General features: G+C 40.1%; 1 protein-coding gene, 1 non-coding gene and 1 pseudogene across 2 annotated transcripts; 2 read left to right on the forward strand and 1 right to left on the reverse strand.

Annotated features, from left to right (window-relative positions):
* Window positions 1–1,738: 1,738 nt before the first annotated feature.
* LOC123627647 lies at window positions 1,739–3,248 on the reverse strand (annotated as a pseudogene).
* A 260-nt stretch (window positions 3,249–3,508) lies between these two features.
* LOC123627648 (POTE ankyrin domain family member A-like) lies at window positions 3,509–15,284 on the forward strand. The gene is made up of 5 exons (XM_045537321.1): window positions 3,509–3,759; window positions 7,789–7,903; window positions 8,062–8,235; window positions 13,684–13,790; window positions 15,143–15,284. Exons 1-5 carry the CDS (start codon window positions 3,509–3,511, stop codon window positions 15,282–15,284), a joined length of 789 nt encoding a protein of 262 aa, XP_045393277.1.
* Window positions 15,285–16,589: 1,305 nt separating this feature from the next.
* LOC123627786 lies at window positions 16,590–16,696 on the forward strand. Its single transcript, XR_006731495.1, has one exon. It is a non-coding gene; the product is annotated as a U6 spliceosomal RNA (small nuclear RNA).
* Window positions 16,697–17,055: the final 359 nt, after the last annotated feature.

A 17,055-nucleotide genomic window follows, 5' to 3' on the forward strand; every position in this document is an offset into this window, starting at 1 on the left:
ACATCCACAAGCCCTCCAGTGGCATCTGAAAACCTCTCATTCACCGACCCCCACCACAAGTCTGGGCTCAGCTGAGAAGCCTCAGCGTGGATGGGGAGCTGGCCCCACAGAGCAGTCTGGGCGTCTCTCCCTCAGGCCAACTGTCACTTCCTTGGGCCAAGGCCAGGGCCCTGACAGGCCCCAGGACACAGGCTCTCTTCCTCCCTCCTCCCCTGTGGCCAAGAGCACCAAGTCCCTGTTGGTATTCTGACTTCCCTCCCTCCCTCAGGGCTGAGTTGCCAGAACAGCCTCCTAAGCAGCTCCTTTCACTCCAGAGACCAGGACACCCTCCGAGCCACCCCCAGACACCTCCAGCCCTCCAGCCCCAAAAGTTCCCACGGTTCCGCCGTGCCCTGTGAGCCTGACACACACTGAGTGGCCCCCTGGCCCCTGCCTTTACCCGCGAAGAGGTGGAGGGGCTGGCAGGTGACATGGTCACACACAGAGCACAGGAGGCAGAAGCAGGGCTACTGCTGACATAGGGACCCCAATCAGAGCCATGGTTTACCTCATGGAAATCATCTGAACTCATCTCCGATTTTAACAGGCAAACTCCCTGATCCCTGAGAGGCCGAGGCTTCTCCCAGCGCCCCACTGCCCTGGCCAGTGGCAGGCCAGGCACAGGGCCTCCTGGCGAGTCCCAGAGTGGGTGTGCTGGGGCCCCCCTGCTGGGGCACAAGAAGGAAGTATCCAAACCACCTGCACTCAATTTTTTCTTCTCATTGTTTTTTTCATTTATATCTTAATATATATTTTAAATACAGTATAACATATGTTATTTTTTTATAGTAATTTTTTACTCTTGGTGGAGCAAGATGAAAAGTTTGGCTACCACTGGCCTAAAGAATTGTGCTGTTCAGATGGGCATGTGTCTTCCCTGAGTTGACCCCTGGGAAGGAGACTGCACCTCCCGCCTCCCTCCATCCCAGATCCACACTTCCAGGAGGCAGCCCAGGATACCGTGGGGACAGCCTCGTCTGATGCTGCTTTCTCTTGCAGACCTCCACACCAGCCCAGAGAGAGGAGCGGCCTGTTCTCCTATTACTCTATTCTGACCTCTGAACTGCCCTCCCTCTGCAGTGTCCTCCCCTCATCATCCTACTTCACAGTGTCTCACCATCACCTCCTCCAGGAAGCCTTCCCTGAGTAGCTCCCCAGGGAGAACCCCAGTCATCTCCCCAAGGCAGCCCACTTGTCTTCTGTTACTTTTGTGGGTTCTTTCTATTCTCAAGCGTAACTCTAGTCTTAGAACAGTGACTAAGTGATCTCCTCAGAAAAGCCCAGCGCCCCTGAGGCCGTGCCCCATGTTTGAGGAATGTTCTCTGATGCTGAGAGTATCCACAACCAGCCCTACAGAAGTGCTGCAGTCCCTGAGTTCTGTGTGCCTGGAGATGCCTGCCTGGCTGTCATCCATGCATGTGTGTTCCCCCAGCAGCATGACTGTGCCACCTGCCACCACCCAGCATCAGCATCGGTGGGAGGGGAGCTCATCTTTTTACCACTAGCTAACCAAAGTTGTTGTTTTCTTTTTATAACCTATTATTTCAGACAGACTGGAAATAACAAGATTTTATCTTTTTTTTCTGCACAGGATGATGCTTCACAAAAGTAGTTTGAAATTCCATCCATTCAAGTTTTATGCATTTTTTATTCATTTAAAAAGGGATTGTTCAGAGGAAAGAAATTATTTTCACCAATTTCAGAACTGGTGGAGATTGGCTGTTTCACAGTAGCAGACAGTGCAATCAGTGTCTGCCAATGGATGTTCTCTGTAAACACGTCCTTCCCTGTTCCGGTAAACAAGTCCCTTGTGTCTCGTGTCACTCCACTCCTCTTGCCCATAAGAATCGTAAGTCTCCCCGCAGAGTCTGAGCCCATAACATAGTAATCAGCACAACTTAGGGCTGGGGTGCTGTAGCTGTTAGCATAGGAATCGCAACTCTGTTCATCATCAGTGGTGCCGTCTCCATCACCTTAGTCATATTGTCCTTATTTCTCTTATATTGGGGGTGGTGGTGGAGATCTCCACCCAGCTGGGGACACTCCTCTTGATCTTGGAGTGAGAAGTCCTCTTTTGCAACTCACTGGCTTTGGAGTGGAAAGGATTCTCCTAGGAGTTGGTGTCCCTCTTGGTACACGAACTCCACCAGCTGGGCCGCGACTTCTCCCCTTCCTCTGGTAATTGCTGGGGTTGGTACATCTCTTGTATCCAAGGCGGGTTTCCCTCCAACCACTGGAAGATCTGCATCTTCTGAACCATCATTCAAATGTATGAATTCCTGGAGCTGTACTTGCCTCACCTCATCATTACAGTCAGGGATGAGAAACTTTTTTGAGTTTTCTGAAAACGTGTCATCCAGGCATAAGCTTCTGTAGGCACTTCAGTGACAGAACATGGAGATGGAAGTACTTTGAAGTACTTTGGTTCTCCACTTTTCCTCAAATCTTCCTCCTTCACCTCGTCTTTCATGGAACCTTTTCCAAGGATGGACATTTTTGTCAAAGTTTCTTCTTGTAAACACTTCAGAAACTTGCCATGTGGGCCCAAAAGTTTCCCCACAAGGTTGAACTTAAGGAACTGTTTTACAGGAGTTAACACTGTGTTCCAGCTTTATGTTCCTGTTAATCACCACCTCAATGTACTTTTGTTCACCTTTGCTCTCTCCCTTTTGACACCCCCAGCCACAGGGCGTGCTTTGAAGGAGGGGTCCAGGGAGTCCCTCCGGCCATCAGCTTGGCCAGACACTTCTCTAAGCTCACTGGCTGCCCAAAGCTCAGCCTGGAAGGGAGCGGGCAGCAGCGGCTCAGCAACCTCCAAGCCGCCCCCCGTGCCAGTAGCAGAGAGACCGGCCACCTGCCATAGAAGCGGCCAAGCCTGCTGGACAGCCAGGCAGGTGTGGCTGCACAGAGGCTGGCAAGGGCTGCTCAGCCTCGATCCCCAGTGGCAGCCGAGGGCCAGCACTGGAGACCCCTGCCTATGGACTCTGGGTGAGGAGGAGCAGGCACAGGCTGTGTGCATTCAATCAGGCTGCTGGGCCATAGGCCCGGTGGGTGGCGCACTGGGAGATACTGAGGCTGCCCGGGGCGAGCCCAGCCAGCCCGCGCAGGTGCATGACACGCGGACGGTGGGGACAGAGCAGCCCCAACTGGCCACGCGTCCAGAGGAGCTTGGTGGAGGGGATGATTTGTCCGTTGGCAGTTGTGCGCATGCGCAGTGACATCACATTCTGATGCGCATGCGCACTTGCTTTAACGGCTGTGCTTGGCTGTGCTTGGCTGTGCTTGGTGCTGCTTGGCTCTTCCTGGCAGTTTATTCCTGTCAGTCGTTAGAAACCGAGATTTTCCTTGGAGGTCGTGGTCAGATCGGGTTGTCTTGATTGTACTGGGCTCCCCAGGTGGGGGATAAGCAAGGGGGTGGGGTGGGAGGTGGGGGTGAGCTGAGGTTCCTGTGAAGCCCGAAGCCGCCACCATGAGGAAGATCTTTTGCTTCGGGAGAAAGAAGGTTGGGCCGCCCTCCGGCCCCTCCAGCAACCATGGCGAGACCAGGGTGGGCCTGGAAGGCGAGGCTGGTGACAGCGCCTTCCTACAGCCATGGTACCACATCCGGGAAAAAGATCTCAGCAAAATTCACCAAGCTGCCAGCGCTGGTGACTTAGCGAAATTGGAGCGGGTCCTTTCACTGAAGAAAAAGGCCTTGGATGCCAGAGATAGAAAGAACAGGTAATGGGATGGCCATCCTGGGCCTGGGTGCCCGGCGGGTGTGGGGGAAACGCCCTTCCCAGACTGGCGGGAGCCCGGACTGCTGTCAGCCAGGGCGCCGGGCTGTCCTCCCTGCGGGCTCCGCAGCACCTGGGACGTGGGAACCTTCTAGGCGTCCAGCGCCAAGGCCGTCTTCATGGGCAGCAGCACAAAAGCCAAACTTAAGCTGGTTCCCCGTCCACTCATGATTCCCCTTCTAGAACACTTCATTGCCGATTTTACCTATTTAACTAACACAAGTATATACAGTGTTTTATTTTTAATGTACACATTTTAAAACATTGTTATATACGTTATAGAAAGGTACATAATGAGAGTAATAATTCACATAATGTATCAAATTCTGGGCCAAAACATCTTTGCATGAAATCCAATATCCGTTTTATGTCAATGTACATCTATGTGACTGTGTCCTTTACTCAGGGAACTTAGAAGGAAACTTTCAAGGGGGTATATGGTACCATAGTCTTCAACAGGAAGACTCATTTTTCTGAAAATGTGAGTTCCTTCTATATTTATCAATTTTACATAAGCCAAATAAAAGTATTAAGGTTTTCACATTTTTGAGTTACACAGGGTATCTCTCTTTTATTGTGTTTTGTAATGGAGTGAAGAAGGCTTGTTCTTCTAGATTTCAAAATGTGCTATTAATTTCCACAAATTAATCATTTATTAACAGTTACAGAGACAGATAAATGAACAGAACAGGATAGAAAATCCAGAAACACCCAAATATAGGAAAAAATTTAGAACTTGATAATGGTGACAAATCCAACAAGGAAAAAACTGACTGGTAATTTAAAACTGGGCAAAGTACATTTTTTGCAGATCTACACACATAGGAAAAAATAGTGTCCTAGCTAAGAGAAGGATTTTAAGTTAAAAGAGGAATGAGATACTGTTAATCTAGCCACAGAGTTAATAAGAATGAAGATATTAAATACTAATATTAAAAATTGAAAATAGTTATACTGGTGCTTATAGTTTGTTGCTGATTTCTTTTCACATAAACAACTTGGTGGTAACTGTGAACTTAATGACACTGACACGCTGCCTATTGCACTAAGGAGGCAACTGTAACTACACATTTACAAAATATATATGCCCTTTACACATGAATTCCATTGTACTAAAATATCTTCAAGAAACAGAGATCATACAATTTGTTTTTCTTAGCACTTCTTAAAATAATAATGTATTAGGAGAAACACATAGGATGGATTTTATAAATCAATTTGGTTGTGTCCATAGGATGAAATAATATGTGACCATAGAAGGTGGCATACATATGTATGTGTGCTGACAGGTAAAGAATATTTAGGTATATCAAGTAAGAATAAAACTTATTTTGATTATACATATACACAGACACACTGTGGTCTTGTGTTAGCTGTAAATTGTACAAAATGTGATACAATTTGATATATCTGGGCATTTGTATTATAAGTGAATTTTTTTCCTTTTTCTTATCTGTGATTTCTGCAATTAGCATGTATGCTTTAAAAGTCCTAGTAAATATTTACTATTAATGATATAATCCTTGGGAAGAGCAGTAATACGAGTCTTGCAGAGACAGAAATAATTTCTTCATTTCTATTGATTTATTTTTAATTTTTTTGTGGATTGGAATCTTCTGCCAACTTTTAGCCTTTCAGAAATAAAGGGGATCTTTTTATCTGTACCTGAAGATTTTGTTTTAGATACATTTGTATAATGTGCATATGTTTTGTTACATATATATTTATTACTTATATGTAAAAAGTTGAGATTAATCATATTTTAGTTGTATAATTATGAAAATGAAAAATAACAAGTATAAATGATTGTTAGTATTACAGAGTTAACACTTTGAGTTTTCTTTAAAAATATTGAACTTTTCAACTCTATCCTTTCAATCCATTTATTCATCAAACATAGTGTGAATACTTATTATGTAGCAGCATATTCTACTATCTTTTAGGAGACATCCATCCCTAAAAAATTCCTATTTACCTGACCAGCCTGAGCAATTGAGATATTAAAAATTGGAGTAAGCCAGACGCGGTGGCTCACGCCTGTAATCCTAGCACTCTGGGAGGCCAAGGTGGGTCAATCACTCGAGGTCAGGAGTTCGAGACCAGCCTGAGCAAGAGCGAGACCCCGTCTCTACTAAAAAAAATAGGAAGAAATTATCTGGCCAACTAAAATATATGTAGAAAAAATGAGCCGGGCATGGTGGCGCATGCCTGTAGTCCCAGCTACTCGGGAGGCTGAGGCAGTAAGATCGCTTAAGCCAAGGAGTCTGAGGTTGCTGTGAGCTAGGCTGACGCCATGGCACTCACTCTAGCCAGGGCAACAAAGCAACACTCTGTCTCAAAAAAAAAAAAAAAAAGTATTAGGGCTTAACTTCAGTTAAAGCTTTTCCTCACTCCTTTCAAATGAAAGCATTTCTGGAGGCAGAAAATTATAAAAGATGAGCTTTAACTGCCCTTTTAAAATTTGGAACAGTATTAAATACTAATATTAAACATTGAAAATATCTGATTGTCACACATCATGTAAATGTGAATATTGAATAAAGGAGACATACCTATTCATTTGAGTCCTGGGTTTCCTTTGCTTTGAAGTTACTTGAAAATCAAAGTAAGAATTACTTGGTTTTAAAATTTTTGTTATTTCAACCTCCTTTTATCATAGCATTTCTTTTTATTATTTCAGCATATTACGGGGGCACAAATGTTTAGGTTATGTATATTGCCTTTGCCCCACCTGAGTCAGAGCTTCAAGCGTGTCCATCCCCCAGACAGTGCACACTGCACCTGCCCGTTAGGTGTGAATATACCCATATCGTCTTCCCCCCTCCCATCTGCATGACACCCAGTGAATATTACTACTATATGTGCATGTAAGTGTTGTTCAGTTAATACCAATTTGATAGTGAGTGCATGTGGTGCTTATTTTTCCATTCTTGTGATACTTCCCTTAGTAGAATGGGCTCCAGCTCTATCCAGGATAATACAAGAGGTGCTAGATCACCATTGTTTTCGTGCCTGAGTAGAACTCCATGGTGTACATATACCACATTTTGTTAATCCACTCCCGTATTGATGGGCACTTGGGTTGTTTCCACATCTTTGCAATTGTGAATTGTGCTGCAACAAACATTCGAGTGCAGATGTCTTTTTTAATAGAATGTCTTGTTTTCCTTTGGGTAGATGCCCAGTAATGGGATTCTGAAATTTATATAAATGGCAATGATACCAGTAGAACTGCCATAGACCTATTGTAGATGCCATATTTCACTTAATGTAGGGCACCATTCATTGTGTGATCCCCTGTTATTTTGTTTATCAATGAGATAATTTTTAAATGCTGCCCATTACAGTTGAAATAAGTCATGAATAAAAAGTACCATTCCAGTATCAGTGACGTTAAAATGTGAGAAAATGAGCACCCTAGCATCATTGAAATATAGTGTTATCTCTAGGCTTGAAAAAAAATACCTCACAAAATAGGTATAATTGTGTCATTTTACTTAATTAAAAGGTTGTCTTTGTTTAATAGTAGTAATAATTATATTATCTAACAATCATTGAGCTATTATTTGCATTAGGAACTGTTCAAAATACTTTGTACAGATTCTCATTTAAGCATCACGGTGATGTCCTATGAGATAGCTACTATTTTTTCGTGTGCCTATTTTATTGAAGAGGAAATTGAGGCACAGAAAAGGCCAGGTGATAGCTAGTAATTGATAGAGCTTAAAGTAGGATGCAAACCCAAGTCGAACTGACTCCAAAAGCCAAGCTCTTTCTCTTCAAATAGGCTGCTCCTTTATTAATGCAGTAGGAATAGGAGCTAATAAATGTTGTACTTTCTTCACAAGAAAATTAAATATTTGTTTTGAAGGTGGAGGAATAACATGCTGTTTAATATTTACAGTTACCTGAATCACTGTATATTTTAAGATAGTGCACTACAATTTCCTAAAAATCCCTCTCACTTTCATAGGACTGCTCTCCATTTGGCCTGTGCCAGTGGCTATCCAAAAATGGTTACTATCCTTGTGGACAGAAAATGTAAGCTCAATGTCCCCGACAGTGAAAAAAGGACAGCTCTGATTAAGGTATGTAGCAGCCATCTATTTCAGTATGAGATGGATTTGATTTCAATACACACAATAAGAATAAATTTATTTCATTTAAACAGAACTAGTTGGTGGAATCTGTGGAATGTTTTGAGTTCCTAGAATTTATGATGTATTTCTTCATCTGATACTGATAGGCGGTACAATGCCAGAAAGAGGAGTGTGCCAGCATCCTGTTAGAACGTGGTGCGGATCCAAATCACAGTGACGTCTATGGCAACACAGCTCTTCACTATGCTGTCTATCATGGGAACCTGTCAATCACAGAAAAACTCCTTTCACATGGCGCAAATATAGAAGCAATAAACAAGGTATAGATCAACCAACTTTGTTTTCAAAATATAGAACACTGACATATGTAACCATCAATTTTCCATATTTGGAAGCTCAAATATTCCCTGAATGAAAATAGTTTGAAATAACTTAATTGTCTAAGGTTTTACTTTAAATATTTAAACACTTAAAGAAACATTAGAGGATGCAGCTTTCTTTTATACATTCATGGTTAATATTTGTGAACACCCTCCATGTATTAAAGGAAAGCTTGCTTTTTCAAGTTTTTTTCCAAACAAGTTTTTTTTTTTTCCCCCTAATTCATATAAAACAACCCAGGGATGCCAAATATGCCCTGGAAGTAGGCTTTATCTTAAAACTCATATCTAAAGCATTATACAGCAAATGGAAGTCTTGCTGCTGTTGACAAGTTCCCTAAAAATGTGATTTATATCAAAGTGACTTATCTCTAATTGGCAAGTCTTAAGAGAGAAAAATGGAAAGGGAAAAAGAGAACAATCAGAAATATGCTGGCCAGTTTGGAAATCAGGTAATTTAGGGAAAATACAATGGAGATGTTTTTTGTATGTTTATTTGTTTGATTGTTCCCAGTTTATATGTTTAGACAAAGTGATCTTCAATTTTCAGAAAAATAATTCTCATTTTGGGAAAGAGTGGTAGTGAGTTGTAAACTTGCACAGAAATCAGACTGGCAGTGAATAGGTGGTGATGATGTGGGGAAGACTTCAGAAGAGGGAAGAGTAATTACTCAACTGACTTCTTATCCTACTCTTGCAGAAACAGCCACTTACACAAGACTCTACTAGAATTTCTTGTTGGGAAGGTGGGTGATACAGAGCTTATAAAAAGCAAAATCAGGCTGTATTTTGAGTTTCTTAGTCCCTGTTCTAACCCTGTGCAGTAAAATTAAGTGGAGTTTTCAGTAAATAACTCCATGTTTTACTTTTTCCTGTTTTTGGGCAGATCTCCAAATGATCAAGGGACTTGGCTATGTGAGAGAGATAAGACAGTGAAGTGATTGTCTACTCCACTGATTCTCAGCTAGAGTTGTATATCCACAGTGACCTGGGAAAATTTTTTAAGAATCTACAAGTCTTTGCCAATCCCTGAAGACTTTGGTTTAGTAAATCCAATAAGGCCTGGACATATATATTTAAACAGATTTCCTCAAAGCTGGCTGCAGTCATATATGCCTGTTGTCCCAGCTATTCTGGAGAGTTGAGGCAGGAGGATCACTTGAGCCTAGGAGTTCAAGCCCACCTGTGCAACATAATGAAACGCTCCTGTAACCAATGAAAAAAAATTTTCTTGAGATTCTGATGCACTCCTATTTAAGAATCACTGAATAAATACATATGATATATATTACCATATTTCAAAAACTGAAGAAATCTCCAGAAGGTTTGGAGTTTGATAGATGCTACTTCCTTCAAATCTCTCCTTTCTAATAATATCAGTCTGACTTTATCTGCCTTTGTCTAGCTCTGTGGTTGAGCAGTTCAAAAGAATATCATTGGGAATATCTATCAGCTTATAAACTAACACCTTTTTCCTTCTCTTTAACAATCCTTCACTGCCATTCAGAGAGTCTTTAGAAATTTGTTTTCAGACAGTCTTTCAATAAGTAGCAGCGGGCCCTTTCAGGATTTCACATTTCTTTGTTAACATTCAGGGGATTAGCTCAACAAATGTTTACTACAAGCAGGGTTTTCTCAAATAGAATGATAGCAAATCCTGAACCTTTTATTCAGGTACAGCTGTATTAAGGACTATCTCTGTATGTCTGTTAAGTTCATAGAGCTTTGGCATAATGAGGATGGCAGTTTTAAACACTGAGAGCCTTGAAGTTCCTAAGAACATAGATACAAATTTTTTTTTTTTTTTATTTCAGCTCATCATGGGGGTACATAAGTTCAGGTTATATACATTGTCCATGTCCCACCCATCCTCCTGAGTCAGAGCCTCAAGCGTGTCCATTCTCCAGACAGTGCACCTGGCACTCACCATGTAGTCATACCTCCATCCCCTCCCCCCACCCCCTACCTCCCCGAGTCAGCACATTCAAGCATGACCATTCCCCAGACGGTGCGCAATGCACTCATCATGTAGGCATACACCCATCCCCTCCCCCCACCCCCCGTCTCAGTCTGATATCCAATTGATACCCTTCCCCCATGTGCATTTAGGTGATGATCAGGGAAACCAATTTTCTGGTGAGTACTTGTGATGCTTGTTTTTCCATTCTTTGAATACATCACTTAATATAGTGGGTTCCAGTTCTCTCCAGGAGAACCAAAGAGATGTCGTATCACCGTTATTTCTTATAGCTGAGTAATATTCCATGATATACATATACCACAGTTTACTAATCCATTCGTGGATTGATGGACATTTGAGTTGTTTCCACATCTTTGCAATTGTAAATTGTGCTGCTATAAACATTCGGGTGCAGGTGTCTTTGTTGTAGAATGACTTTTGTTCTTCTGGGTAGATGCCCAATAATGGGATTGCTGGATCGAATGGTAGGTCTGCTTGAATCTGTTTAAGGTATCTCCATAATGCTTTCCACAGGGTTTGCACTAGTTTGCATTCCCACCAGCAGTGTATGAGTGCTCCTGTCTCTCCGCATCCACGCCAACATGTGTTGTTTTGGGACTTTTTGATAAAGGCCATTGTCACTGGAGTTAAGTGATATCTCATTGTGGTTTTGATTTGCATTTCCCTGATGATTAGGGATGTTGAGCATTTTTTCATATGTTTGTTAGCCATTCTGATATCTTCTTTTGAAAAATTTCTATTCATGTCCTTTGCCCACTTTTTGATAGGGTTGTTTGATTTTTTTCTTGCTGATTTTCCTGAGTTCTAAATAGATTCTTGTTATCAGTCCTTTATCTGATGTGTAGTATGCGAAAGTTTTTTCCCACTCTGTAGGCTGTCTGTTTATTTTCGTGACTGTTTCTTTGGCTGTGCAGAAGCTTTTTAATTTAATCAGGTCCCATTCGGTCATTTTTGTTGTTGCTGTGATTGCCTTAGGGGTTTTCTTCATAAATTCTTTGCCTAGACCAATGTCTGTAAGAGTCTTTCCTACATTTTCTTCTAGAGTTCTGATAGTTTCCCACCTCAGATTTAAGTCTGTTAGCCACCGTGATTTGATTTTTGTGAGAGGTGAAAGCTGTGGGTCCTGTTTTAGTCTTCTACATGTAGCTATCCAGTTTTCCCAGCACCATTAATTAAATAAGGAATCTTTTCCCCAGAGTATGTTTTTGTCTGCTTTGTCAAAGATTGGATGGCTATATGAGGATGGTTTTATATTTGGATTTTCTGTTCTGTTCCATTGGTTTCTGTTCCTGCACTTGTACCAATACCAAGTAGTTTCAATAATCACAGCTTTGTAGTATAGTTTGAAGTCTGGTAAATTAATACCTCCCATTTTGTTTTTGTTGCTTAAAATTGCTTTTGCTAAACGGGGTCTTCTCTGGTTCCACACAAAGCATAGAATTACTCTTTCTATATCTGTGAAAATTCTTTTAATAATCCAGTTTTATCAGTCCTGTGAGCTAACACTAACCCTACATAAGTTAACCATTTGGTTAACAATCTGGGAAAAATGAACACAAATGGACAGTAGATGAACAGATGCTTGAAAAATTCTTGAAGTGGGTATTATGAGTCTTAATAGCAACTTTTATTACACGTTGGGGCTTGGTATTTTGGTAAAACCTATGATACTAAAGAAAGGAAAGATTTCACATGTACGTATGTGCTTTATGCACAACTATTTGGAAACATCTTTAGCAAATTTGAGAACACAAGCACTATAGTCAAAATGCAGCCCATCAATAGGTTTAGTTTGTTTCCATAAATTGAGTCCACTTGTAAAATTTAGGAGACATGGAGGAAACTGGGTTTCAGGCTTCACCAAAGAATCAAACCCATTGTCCCTTGAGCTCATATGACTGTTTGCTGTGCTGTGCGGATCTTCCCCCTTTATACAAGGTGTATGTTCTCCAGTTTGCTCCTGTGCCCACCTAGGTGCTTCCATGTTCAGGTCACCTACTTTGCCTACATAAGCATTTGAGAGGAGAAATCTTGTTTCATAGTATATTTTGAAATGATTTCAAGGTTTTCAGGAGAGCTTATACTTGTTGATAATGTATGTCATCTATATTATATGTTAATCTATTAGTAATATGGTTGGATTTTAGGATATAGAAGTTCTTTTTTACAAAATCTATTTTTCTTTATATGTACCATAAATAATCATTCTCCTATTAGCAAGCCTATAAGCTTTCTAGGTTACCCATGGTTATAGTTGGCTAGGCTGTGCATAATTCAGACAACAGTATATCTTTCTCCTCTGCGTAGACCCTGTGAAGTGCAAATGATTTAGTGGCTTCCATTATGTTAGCAATAATCCACACAGATCACCATTAGAACTTTTATTGATAAGCCATTATATTTTTATTTCTGATTTATATTTTGCATAAAGTAAAAATAAGTTTGTAAGTACCAATTAAAATGGAAATCAGAATACAGGTGGAATATAATAAAGTAGATATGCATTAGCATCCCAGGATTGTCATTATAATTGAGGAGAAAAGTCATGCATCATCTTGTCATAGGAGAAACAACATGGATCATGTAATAATAAGGAATTGAAGTTCATTTATTCAGAGCCCATTTCCTTAGTGACCCATTTGGGGAAGTAGTGCCTGACATTGGCACCTGGGGTCCTACACCACTGTTAGAAGAGAATCACATGAGTTTGTGTCACCTGGAGGAAACCTCCATATTTACTGGAAAATTCTCAAAACTGTATCTCTGAAGATTTAGTTCTTCACATGTTCTTTTGCAAGAAAAGTATTGTCACATGGAGATGAGGCAAAGTTTGAGAGATTTCTTTATTACTGGACATATGATACACAATTTTGCACACTTTCTGTAGCATAGATGGTCATAGAATCTGTCTCTTGGGGTATAGTCTTTAATTGTGGTAAATAAATACTCTCTGCAATGTCATTTAAGAAACGTTGCTGTAGATATAATAATTGAGATCATTAATTGAATAAAAGTACTTGAAGAATTTACTACTATGTCTTAGGGTTTGGGAATGAGGAGATAAAAGATACAACCCCTGCCCTCAAGAAGTTCTTGGTTTGGGTAGAAAACAATAAAATACGTACAGTATACCATGGTAAATGTGATAGAAACAAAGATCCTTGGGACCCATAAATGTTTGAAGTGAATTTTGGAGATGGCAGGAGCTGGCGTGGAGAGGGAGAGGAGGGGAGTTTCTAAGGGAAGGAGCAGCACATGGGAAAGCACAGAGGGGCGAGAGGATGAAACTACCTTTCATTTACTTTCTGTATGATATGTTTAAGTTCATAGGATCTTACATCAAATTTTCAGTTCAGTTGGTAGATATGAAATTTTGTAAATGATATATCAATTTTGCTGTATTACAGGATCACCTCACTCCACTTTTACTTGCTGTGAGTGGAAAAAAAGAGGAAATGGTAGAATTTTTGGTAAAGAAGAATGCAAATGTAAATGCAGTCGATAAAATGAACAGGTATAGTATTTAGTGCTTTTTTTTTAAAAAAAAGTGAATGTTATTTTAGGGTAGTAAGAATCATTCAAGTCAGAAGTATTAAAAGAACAAGAAGATTAACATAATTTTGGGGAGGATAGAGTGACAAATGTCAACACAAATCATCAGTTAGGTATACAAGCAACTACGTGGACTGGGCAACCTAAAGAACAGTATGCAGTAGGATTTGTCATCTCTTATAATGCTGACTGATATTTGTTGTTTGTAATCTGATGTTTTTGATCATGTGATCTTATATCAGCTAAAGATGTTTCATACTAGTTTTATTAAAGTGTGGACTTTAACTTTTAGTTCACTTTATGCCTCAACATCGAAGTTCTTAACCCTTTTATAATATTTTTTAACTTTTTCTTCTAGAGTTTTCCTTCAAAAATGCTATATGAAACATAAATAGAAGTTGAAAGTCATTTTGCCTTTTTGATAACTCTTTGCTTTAAGTTGCTTTCTTTGAAGAATATTGATGTTAGGTGATTCCTAAAGGATTATTAATTGCTATAGCTAGATACTGTGGGTTCATCAGTTTTTTTTACTGTTTTTATTTCTAACGTATTTTGATTTTTTTTCTTTTTAATTGTTATGAGAAAAGGGAGAAAGAGAACTTTATTTGGATAATGTTTCTCTTTAATGAAGAAGATAAGCCATAAGTGGATGATAAAGGGAAAAGAGGCTTTCCATTCACATAAGACCGGGTTTAAATTCTAGCTTTCCCACTTGCTAAGTAAGTGTGTGACCTTGGGAACACTACTTATCACCAAATGTGTATTCTAACATGAAAAGGAGAATAACAATATGCCTTCCCAGGATGGTTGTGTACAAGTCAGATTATATAGAGAGCATTGAATTCAGTGCCCAGCGCATGCTCATCAGCATGATTAACTGAAACCAATATGACTCCTATTTTTATCATTATTATTGATGTTATTGTTTTAAGCCTGCAGATAGCTCCTATTTAACTGACCCCTGGTTGACTTTGAATTACAGTACATTATATCAAAATAGGGAGGACATGGACAGTACTTCAGTTAATACCTTGCTTACTTTAGATAAGTGATCTTAGCAAAGAATGACCAACTCCTCCTATGTTATACCTTAATGAGACAAAAAGCTACCTTTTTGTCCCTTGCTTTTAACCTTGGTGGTAATTTATAAAGATAAACACTTGAGCATCCAAGATGCTTGTGCCAGTTAGTACATGTAATTGGTTAATTCTACACTAGCAGGCAGAATATTCAGCTGGTAATATATATTAAATTAGCATTTTAAATAACTTTTTTAAAGTTCCTAGGCATGAAGTTATCTCTCTGTTATTTTAGAACAGCCCTCGTGCTTGCTGCACATTGTAAATCACCAAGTATAGTCACTCTTCTTCTTGAGCAAGATACTGATGTTTTTCATGAAGATATCTTTGGATGGGCTGCAAAACATTATCCCACTGTTAGTGGTTTACATAAGTAAGTATTTACATTAAAAGACTAATTAACACTAAACTGAGGTTTAAAATAATTATCAGTCTTTTCGCTCATACATCAGGTGAAATTTCATAGTGTGTTTCAGGTAGCATGGGAATGGCAGTGAGTTAGTCCAATTAATCAGTCAGAAATGAAGCAAAAGGCTAAAGTAGTTAAAAGTAGTAATAGGTACAGAATTCTTTATTTCAGAAGTTTTAAGACCATTATCTTTAGTGATATCAATGTTTTCCATTTCATTAGATGAATAAGCCCTCAGCATGGGATAATAATCATGTGACATATTTGATTCTTCTAATTAGTTATTTGGGTCTTGAAGTGTCTAGTTAACAGAAAATTTTGTACTGTCTCCTAGGGGCTATCTCCTATAGCCTCCTCCTTGAATTTCTGAAGAAATTAAAGTGTTCTCTAAGTGCAAAGAAGACAGCCATTTTTACAAATCAGAAGGAGGGGAATGAAAGGACATTTCAATCATTCTATTGCCTCCTTTGATTCTGTCGTTGCATTTGACACTGGTCTTGCTATCTGGAAATGATTGACCTTTGCAACCAGGGTGCCCTTACAGGTTCACATCCCTGAGCGTTCACGGTGATCCATACTTAGCCTTCAATGTCACATCTTTTTTGATTTCATGTGCATAGGCACATATGCTCCACCATTGTTCCTAAAGCACCAGTACCCTGGTCTGGCAGCTGGGCCTCCTAGCTATGCCCACACACACAGTCAGCAAAATGGCCCTCCCTCCACACTCAAAACCTCACATGGGGCCCTCATCTCAGCCTGGACTTAGCCTAGATCTTCTTGGTAAGTTATCCTTTGATGCCCTTCTTTGTCTTCCCTCTAACAAATAGTTGGGATTGTTCTAAATAGTCAGAGAGTTTCAAATATTGTTGCAGGAAGATATTAGGGCTTCCTTTCTTCTTTGCTACTGGATTTGTGTGCTAAGCCCCCTTTTCCCCCTGTGTGGTGCCTTTTCTTAGGTACCGGAAAGTTACATTTCATCCTTGTGCAGAGTTACGGTCACAAACTTGTAGTTGGCCCCTCATGTGATCTGTTTTTCACAGTGAAAATCTCCCAAGCTATCAATACTTGCATCTGTACCTCAAGTTTATTAAATATTTTCAAATTCCACCACACAAGGAAGCCAGTCAACAGAATTCTCTGAGTCTAAAGTAGGTTAATTGGTTGACTGGCTCCTCTGTTGATTAAATAAATAAATAAATAAACAGGAGGTTGGTTGGATTCAATGGGGCCAAGCCTCATCCATGACTCGTCAGTGTCCATGTAGGACTTTGTGCTTGCTTCATCAACACTTACAGTAAAATTGAAAGAATATGGAGAAGATTATCATGGTCCTTGCCCAAGGATGGCATAAAAATTTATGAAGCATTTCATATTTTGTGCAGTCCTTTGAACATCATTTGACTAGTTGCTGACTAGCTCCAAGGAAACAGGGTGTGTCAGAGCAAAACAGGTGTCACCCAATATTAAAATTGTGATTTTCACTAAAAAGAAAATTGTGTAAAGTGATCTGTGAAATGACAGTGGAGTTGAGTATTGGACATGTAATGTTATCGTGCAAATATGTTGTTGGTACTTACCTCAGACATGAGAAAATGTTAACTAGCATCCCCTTCATTGAACTTAGAAAAAAATAAAAGTAACGTGTTGCTTTCCACGTCACTTGGAGAGAAACATAGAGAGTAAGCATCATGCTAACAAAGATCTGCTGGTTCAGAGTTTGAGTAGGTAGAGAAGGA

The sequence above is a fragment of the Lemur catta genome, chromosome 26 (assembly GCF_020740605.2).
Source record: "Lemur catta isolate mLemCat1 chromosome 26, mLemCat1.pri, whole genome shotgun sequence".
In the NCBI taxonomy this organism is placed as follows: domain Eukaryota; kingdom Metazoa; phylum Chordata; class Mammalia; order Primates; family Lemuridae; genus Lemur; species Lemur catta.